Source organism: Engraulis encrasicolus, chromosome 1 (assembly GCF_034702125.1).
Source record: "Engraulis encrasicolus isolate BLACKSEA-1 chromosome 1, IST_EnEncr_1.0, whole genome shotgun sequence".
Lineage (NCBI taxonomy): Eukaryota > Metazoa > Chordata > Actinopteri > Clupeiformes > Engraulidae > Engraulis > Engraulis encrasicolus.
Window position 1 is genome coordinate 45,303,723 of NC_085857.1, and position 9,535 is coordinate 45,313,257.

Sequence of the window (9,535 nt, forward strand, 5' to 3'; positions counted from 1 at the left end):
TCATACTATGTACATTATACTCATGCACACTCAGACTGAAAGTGTGCTGACATGCACGTAGTACAGAGTAATAGAATACAATAGAGAATAGAACTGGAGATTTAGTCTAAGATGGGGTAATGAATAGAGGAGGGGTGGATGTCTTTGTTGATTCACCTGTGGCACCTCCCTAAGGGCAACAATTCAAACTTCAGTGATGAGGTAACTACCATTGATCGGGTGGGGGGTAAATGAATAGAAATTCAGGGGGTTGAGTGGCAAAGACTGAATAAGTGAGTGAGTTTGTGTATGTGGTGGTGGTACTGGCATTTCTCCTGGCATCCCCTCCATGCCCTGGACACTGCCGGGGGACATAGCAAATCTTCTTGCCACACATTGATGTGCCACCTTTGACAACCACTAGCTGAGCAACTTCATTGGATTATACTCTGCCTCATTTAAACCTACATTGCAGAAGAAGGGGGTGAGGTGAGGGTGGAATGGTCTGTGGATGCCACCTGATGAAAAAAAACTATTTCTGGGGCATACTTTGGTTATTACCTCCAATTGCTACTCATTGGTTGAAATTTACAAACTGTAGACAAAATGAATTCACAGTGATTGCTTCCTTGCTGGTAGGTTGTCAGGGAGTTACATTGCTTTCGGTTTGATGTTCCCTTTATTTGTATAATAGTGTCATGTAATGGGACCCAGCCCTATGAGTTTCATCATGAGTAGGTGGTACAGGAGGGGGCACAGCAGATTTACAAAGTCAATGTGAGAGTAAAAATACTTTTTTGTGCTTTTGTTGTCTGCAGGAGGCCGATGCAGATGGTGTGGCTCTCCAGGGTGTGGCTGTGGGCATTCTATATGTTCGTGAAGACTGTGGTCCATGTACATCTACGCGAGTGCAAAACATTGCCGTCATCCTCGAGGAGAGTTGTTTTGCAAGATATCCCAGATACCCCAACTGCTCTGGCATACCTTTTTGGCTTCCTTTATGCCCTGAATATCTCCTACCCAAAGGCTCTGAAGTATACCTTCGATACTTTGCAAAATGTCTTCATGGAGATTTGTCTCAAATGTACACGGCGTGTACAATCTCTGAAAAACAAACTGGCACTGTAAGACTGACGGCGAGGCTGTAATGTCAAGTTCCCATGACTGCCTATGTTCTCACAATGTTGGAGTATGGCTATATTTCTGAGGGAAAAAATGTGGATGACATTTGAACTTAGCTTATACTGTAAGACTGAAGACGAGGCTGTATTTTGAAATGTGTGGCGGTTACATCAAGTTCCTTTGGCCTATGCTCCCACGGTGTTGGAGTATGACTACCTTGTATTTCTGAGGGGAAAATGTGGAAGACATTTTAACAAACTTGCACTTGAAGAGTGAATACAAGGTTGTATTTTGAGATGCATACTGGTTACGTCAAGTTCCCCTTGATGACCCATCTTCTCACAGTGTGGAGTATCGCTGAGTTTTACCTCCTTACTTGGGCTATACTAGCCTGGTTCTCACCGATGGTGCGGGTGTGTACACAAACCAGCATCTGGTAGCGTTGCCATTAACATGCTCTTCTGGAGTCGAAAATAAATGGTGCATTTATTGCAATTCACCACCAACATATTTCAACTCGCCACCAACAAATTCCTCCAAAAATGTTTTCGGTTAATCTCTAGAGTCAATGTGAGCAGCCGTTGATCTTTAAGCAACAAGTGCTCCGTTTATTCTCTACTCGAGAAGAGTGTGTTAAGGGCAGCGCTATGAGACGGATGTGTGTGTAGCTCCACTCCACCGGGGTGCTCCGGAGCTACACTTGCGCACCGTCGGTGAGAGGCAGGCTAGGGGTATACTGGCCTTCAAAGGCAAAGTGCAGTAATTGAGTTCAAACTGAGAAGGGTGTTCATTACACCACCTTTTATGTTGCAAAAAAGACTGCGGTCCAAATGTGTCCCGTTTTCAGAGATTTTGCCATGTCAAATTTGAAGTAACTACAACATCCAGTCTTAGGCCTTTTTCTCAGTTTGAATGTTAATGTAATTACTGCACTTTCCCTTTGTATGGCGGTATAGCAATTTCCCATCATTATCTTTTCTTTTACATTATGTTTTATTTACCAGACATGTTAAACCTTATGTTACTTAGGTGCAGGGCCATGTTCTGAATTGGCAAATGTGTATTTAGGCTGTGTATGGGTCAATCAGTGTCTCAAACTTGTAGCTTGTGTTTCAGAACTAGTAGAGAGCAAGTACACAGTAAATTTGCCAGTGTTAATTTTGCAGTGTTAAGGCTTATTAACACTATTGGAGTAATTCCAACACCAAATGGAGTGAGATGCTCTCCAGTGTCAGTGACAAATGAAGTTGTTAAATTGTGTGGAGTTAGAAGTACTCCAGAGAGCCCCCGCCTCCTCGAGGTGATGGAGTTTGTCTGCCCAACTTTGTTTATACTGTGCTGTTCAGAGCATAAGCAATGATGACTGTCCACCCGATTAAATCATATACGTCTACATATTAGTAACAGTATTTCCTCCAGATTTAATCATGTACACAATCTTTTTTTTATTTATTCCATTTCATTGATTTAACTCAACTTGGTTGGGTTGATCTAAGGTTTGGCTGTGCACACAACATCACACAAAAGATGTGTTGAGTGAAAGAAATAACTTGAGATCATGTTACACCTTTGCCGGTAACAAGCAGGCCCCTCACAACCAATCTGTCCATCAGCGCCTGGCCAAACCTAATTACTTAGGGCTGGTATATCATGACTCAATTGCTTGCACCTGAAAAACTCCTAATCAATCTGGTCACATGGTACTCTTGAGCCTGTATATAAACCTGGACTGTCACAGTGCTTTAAATATTTGCCTGCCTGCCTGCTGGCTGGTCAGCATGGCACAGCATAGCGCTTGTTTACCTGCTTTGCAAGCAAGCTAAAGGTGCTTTTGGCTTATGGAATTTGTGAGCTACATCTTGTGTCTTGCTTTGTGAGCTAGTCAGTAACAGCACATGTTACATTGTTTGCTCCATTGTGCACTTGATGTTTGCAAGCAAGCTAAAGGCGCTTTTGGCTTATGGCATTTGTTAGCTACATCTTGTGCCTTGCTTTGTGAGCTAGTCAGTAACAGCACATGTTACTTTGCTTGCTCCACTGTGCACTTGATGTAGATGGTATGGTTATATTTTAAACTTCATTAAGGAAAACATTTGGTATTAATCCCCACTTGATTGTACATACATGCTCAGCTGATATTTCTTTCACATTGTGGTGCAGTGCAGCATAGACTAATCTATTAAACATAGACATTTTACATTTTTTCAACAACTTTAAACATTATCTTAAGAGAGCAGTGTGGCAAACTGATGCCAGGCGCAGGGTGTTTCAGTCATGGTGGAGGATGGGAGGTGCTTAATTACCATGATCAGGGTACCTCAACTATGGTGAGAGATAGTGGGGCAGGACCAAAACACATTCACAATAATAAACAAGGTTGGGGGAACATCAGGAGCATGTCTAAGGAACCAAATATGCAACCAACAAGATTAAGGGAACCATATGGGAATGGCAAGGGAACAAACATGACATGAACAGGAATAACGTGACAGTGAGAGAACAATAAGGGAACGGAATGGGAACTACACATATAACATTCTAGGAACGAAAATTAAACTTTCCTGCCAACCAAGTGAGAACGGAAAAATAACCAAACATGACTCTGGGGACGTACCCAGAACTAAACTGGAACCAAGGGCTTGTGTTCCAGGAACCTTCTTAGAACTAAAAATTGTTAGTAGGGTGCTCCCCGAAACTGCTTTACTCTTTATAGTGTTAGCTTAACACTATAAATCTAACACCAGTGTTTAACACTGATCTGGAGCAGGACCAAATAGACACTAGAACAGTGTTAATTTTAACTCTTTAAGTGTTATTTTAACACTACACAATTTACTGTGTAGATATGAATGGCATGACACCCCAATTACAACTGCACTTAATATTGCAGCTTGGTCTGTGAAACCAAATTTAAGTTCTGAAGGGCCAAGTTTTGTTTAAAGACACTAAACCCCATTTAGCCTTCTATTTCCTGCTTAAAAAGACAGAAAATGGTTATGCTCTTAAATCGTATGAATACTTTTGATTCTGTTCAAAAGTACTTGTTGAAATAAAAACAAAATCAAAGTGTGAAGTTTGTTGTACATTATTGAAATGTTGTGAATGTCTATTCAGCAAAAGGACTAATCTGTGCTGGTATAATGAGGAATTGAAAATGGACTTACACAGTAAATTTGCCAGTGTTAATTTTGCAGTGTTAAGGCTTATTGACACTATTGGAGTAATTCCAACACCAAATGGAGTGAGATGCTCTCCAGTGTCAGTGACAAATGAAGTTGTTAAATTGTGTGGAGTTAGAAGTACTCCAGAGAGCCCCCGCCTCCTCGAGGTGATGGAGTTTGTCTGCGCCATTGTATGCCCTAGTACCCGATTAAATCATATACGTCTACATATTAGTAACAGTATTTCCTCCAGATTTAATCATGTACACAATCTTTTTTTATTATTCCATTTCATTCATTTAACTCAACTTGGTTGGGTTGATCTAAGGTTTGGCTGTGCACACAACATCACACAAAAGATGTGTTGAGTGGAAGAAATAACTTGAGAACTTGTTACACCTTTGCCGGTAACAAGCAGGCCCCTCACAACCAATCTGTCCATCAGCGCCTGGCCAAACCTAATTACTTAGGGCTGGTATATCATGACTCAATTTCTTGCACCTGAAAAACTCCTAATCAATCTGGTCACATGGTACTCTTGAGCCTGTATATAAACCTGGACTGTCACAGTGCTTTAAATATTGCCTGCCTGCCTGCCTGCTGGCTGGTCAGCATGGCACAGCATAGCGCTTGTTTACCTGCTTTGCAAGCAAGCTAAAGGCGCTTTTGGCTTATGGCATTTGTTAGCTACATCTTGTGCCTTGCTTTGTGAGCTAGTCAGTAACAGCACATGTTACATTGTTTGCTCCATTGTGCACTTGATGTTTGCAAGCAAGCTAAAGGCGCTTTTGGCTTATGGCATTTGTTAGCTACAGCTTGTGCCTTGCTTTGTGAGCTAGTCAGTAACAGCACATGTTACATTGCTTGCTCCATTGTGCACTTGAAGTAGATGGTATGGTTATATTTTAAACTTCATTAACGAAAACATTTGGTATTAATCCCCACTAGATTGTGTTCATACATGCTCAGCTGAAATTGCTCTCACATTGTGGTGCAGTACAGCATAGACTGATATATAAATATAGACATTTTACATGTTTTCAGCAACTTTAAACATTATCTTAAGAGAGCAGTGTGGCAAACTGATGCCAGGCGCAGGGTGTTTCAGTCATGGTGGAGGATGGGAGGTGCTTAATTACCATGATCAGGGTACCTCAACTATGGTGAGAGATAGTGGGGCAGGACCAAAACACATGTGTTCCAGGAACCTGCTTAGAACTAAAAAAAATGTTAGTAGGGTGCTCCCCGAAACTGCTTTACTCTTTATAGTGTTAGCTTAACACTATAAATCTAACACCAGTGTTTAACACTGATCTGGAGCAGGACCAAATAGACACAAGAACAGTGTTAATTTTAACTCTTTAAGTGTTATTTTAACACTACACAATTTACTGTGTAATTAAGAATTCTTAATAAACTTAACAGTGTTATCATAGTTGAGATTATCATGGGAACATCGTTGGCAGAACGTGCCGACTGTTCAGTAGAAAGACGAATTTGTGTTGGTAGAATGAGGAAATGAAAATTGATTGAATTAAGAATTCTCAATAAATATGACGGTGTATTCATAATTGAGATTATCATGGGAACATCGTTGCCAGAACGTGCCGACTGTTCAGTAGAAAGGCGAATTTGTGTTGGTAGAATGAGGAAATGAAAATTGATTGAATTAAGAATTCTCAATAAATATGACGGTGTATTCATAATTGAGATTATCATGGAAACATTGTTGGCTAAACCTAAAATTCTAAATGCAGAAGGTTGCCCTGTTTTTTTAAATAGTCTCAACTATTTTTTTTTTACAGTGTGTATACATGCATTTCTGTGTGTGTCTGCGTGTAACACCTACTTTCCCTTGACCAGCTTGACCAGTTTGAAGTTGGGGTAGTGGTCCTTCGTGGGGCGTGTGCGTGTGTGTATGTGTGTAATATGTGTGTGTGTGTGTGTGTGACACTTGCATGAGTGCATTGGTATAACACTTACTTCCCGTCGGCCAGGTTGACGCGCTTGAAGGTGGGGTAGTGTTCGGGGGTGGGCTGGCCGTACTGGTCCTCGTACAGGAAGACGGGGGAGCGGCCCAGCTCCAGGCCCAGCTGCTGCACCCCCTCGCTGGTGTAGACCGACAACAGGAAGCACTGGGCACCACGCTTGGCTCGCACCGTCGCGGCCACCGTGAAGTCGACTGGGAACACGCCGTCTGAGAATGAGAGAGAGAGAGAGACAGATAGAGAAAGAGAAAGAGAGAGAGAGATAGGGTTATCACTCAACACACACAAGCAGGAAGCATTGGGCACCACGCTTGGATCGCACCGTAGTGGCCACCATGAAGTTGACTAGGAATACACTATCTAGAATGGTAGAGAGAGAGAGGGGAAGAGCTACTGTCACATTCTGTACGATCACACATGCATGCAGGGCCACTGACAGCTTTGACTGGTGCTGGGACAAAGACATCTGAAAGGACCCCCACAGACAGACAGATAGACAGACAGACCGACAGACAGGCAGACAGGCAGGCAGGCAGGCAGACAGACAGACAGACAGACAGACAGACAGACACACAGACACACAGACAGACAGACAGACACACACACACACACACACACACACACACACACACACACACACACACACACACACACACACACACACACACACACACACACACACACACACACAGGAAACACAGCAGGAAACACTGCGGTTGTTCTGTAGACGTCACCGTGAAGTCTACTGGGAATATGCCATCTGGGACACACACAGACACAAAGACACAGACACACACAGACACAGACACACACACACAGACACACAGACACAGACACACACAGACACACACACACAGACACACACACACACACACACCACACACACACACACACACACACACACACACACACACACACACACACACACACACACACACACACACACACACACACACACACACACAGGCATAAAGTAGAGTACAATTGCTGCACAAGGACAGTATATTTCACCTGTGGCTTTATGATTGTACACAACATCAAACAAAGTTCAATATCCACAGGAAGCGCCTACTTTAGTAATTGTGTTTGGGAAGACAAAGATGGAATGGATTTGGGAAGATCAAAAATCTGAGTTTTGCTCAATACTGGCGATTATGTATCGTGCCAATACCTTAAATAAGTGCTTACATAATGTATTGGCCCGATCCCTAATAGTCACTGTATACTTGAATATGTCTGTTTCTGTGACATCCAAATCTAGGAAGGACCACTTTCTATAATGGCTTCCCTGACCAATGCAAGTGCTTACTTTTTAATACAGTTAGGAAGGCTGTGTGGACTTAGTAAAAGCAAAAATCTTCCCAAAACTCAATTGCGCAATAGCCAAGCATAAAGTGCTCAATAGCGAAGGATAATGTAGTAGTTATGGGGTTCATTAGGCCTAGATAAGACATGCAAAGCAAGTAGTGGTTACGGGGTGAGATGTGAGGGTGGGATCAGTCCACTGACTCCTTTTGTACCCCCTTGCCAGTTTCTCTGTTCTTGGATGCATTTGGGAAGACCAAAAATCCTAGCCTGGCTCTCACGCAGACCCTTCGTGCTTCCTGCATCTTCGCTTATCTTCGTGAGCTCGCACGAGGGTCTGGATATCTTGGACGAGCACAAACGGAATCAGATATTTCACAGCCTGTCCAATCAGAATTGTGGGGCGGGATTGCGGGGTATATAAAAGTCAGTGGTTGAAGTAGTATGTGATTCAAAAAAAAATTCTCCAATCAGGTTCCAGCTGTTTTGAACACTCCCGCGCCTCTCCAGAGCTAAGCGATTCACAATGTTTCACATGGTTGGTAACAACCATCGCGTGAGAACCAGGTTACAAAAATCCTCCCAAAACTCTATTGAGTTTGACTCAATACACAAGCATAAAGTTGTAGCTATGGGGCTCAGGAGATAAGACTATACAGTAGCCTACATAGCAAGTAGTGGTTATGGGGTGACATGTGAGGGATCTGTTGGTGCACAGTAAGTGGGTCAAGGTGAGAGAGGGGGTACCTCTGGTCTCATGATATTGCAGTCCTTTTATGGAAGCAGCAATATACAGTAGTGGTCTCTGCCAGGGCTGCTGACAGTCTTTGGCCAGGCCCGGGTCAAAGTCATCTGAAGGGGCCCCTCTGTCAACACGTGCAATGCAATGAGGATCCAAATGCCACATGGGCCTCCTCTTTCCCTGGGCCCTGGTCAACTGACCCATTTGTGCGCCCCTTGTCAGCGCAGCGGGGCTGCTGCATGTGTGTTTCATTACCGTGCGTGCCCCACTACAGAGTAATAAAGGAAAGGACATTAACACCGGCCCCCACATGTCTACTCTGAAGTGCTCTGCTTGCAAGGGCATCGCTTGAGTTCACAGACTGGTCGGGGAGGGGCTGAGGTCTGAATCTGGATTAACGTTACATTACGTACTGTAACATTTGAATACTGTGCGTGCATTATTGACATGCCCCAGGACAGTGTGATAAAGAAAAGAACATTAACGCACGACTCTATATGGGCAGTCATTGGGTAAGCAGTTAGGGCATCATACTTGTAGCCCAAAGGTTGCTGATTCGACTTCCGAACCACCAGGTTGATGGGGGGAGTAAATTACTCTCCCATCTTCCTCCATGACTGAGGTACGCTGAGCATGGTACCGTCCCACCACACTGCTCACTTTCGGGCACAATTGGGGGCTACCCCCTTGCACGGGTGAGGCATAAATGCAATTTCGTTGTGTAAAGTGTGCAGTGAACACAGTTGGAGTTGGAGTTTTCCATGTTGGGCTTTTATATGTGCACTCTGAAGTGGTGTAGGCCTACTTGCTTGACCCTATCATATACAGTATATATATACTAGAGATGTACAGGATCCAAGATCCGGTTCTGGATCCGGCAGGATAATAGGGTTTTTCAGACTATCCGGATCCGGCAGGATCTTAAGCAGTGGATCCAGTATCCGGCAGTTACCTAAAAATCAGCATCTGGAGCATCTCTACTTTTTACGGCTTTTCAGGCAGTCTTTCACAACTCCAATCGCTGCATGGAGTGAAAGGGTCATTCCAGCTGGAATCAGCAAATGGTCCCCACTCGACCCCCTCGGATTTGCTTGAAAAAAATATATGTGATGGCTTCAACATCCAATAGAACATATCCACCATTGCAGATTTCAGCTGTGCATACTTTTTCCACAAAAAATCTGTAAATAAGGACACCCCCTCCCCCTGATTCTCGGAAAAACAAAATTTTAAAATTA

General features: G+C 43.4%; 1 protein-coding gene and 1 long non-coding RNA gene across 2 annotated transcripts in view; one reads left to right on the forward strand and one right to left on the reverse strand.

Moving 5' to 3' along the window:
* The window catches only part of LOC134453086 (uncharacterized), a 4,365-nt gene extending 2,452 nt beyond the window's left edge, over nt 1-1,913 (forward strand). Inside the window, exon 5 of the long non-coding RNA XR_010035546.1 lies at nt 798-1,913. This is a non-coding gene — a long non-coding RNA (uncharacterized LOC134453086). The remainder of the gene's footprint in view (nt 1-797) is intronic.
* Nucleotides 1-9,535, reverse strand: part of LOC134457520 (collagen alpha-1(XI) chain-like) — a 143,879-nt gene that overhangs the window by 61,476 nt on the left and 72,868 nt on the right. Inside the window, exon 3 of the mRNA XM_063209530.1 lies at nt 6,246-6,459. Within this exon, the coding sequence (XP_063065600.1) occupies nt 6,246-6,459 (214 nt within the window). The remainder of the gene's footprint in view (nt 1-6,245; nt 6,460-9,535) is intronic.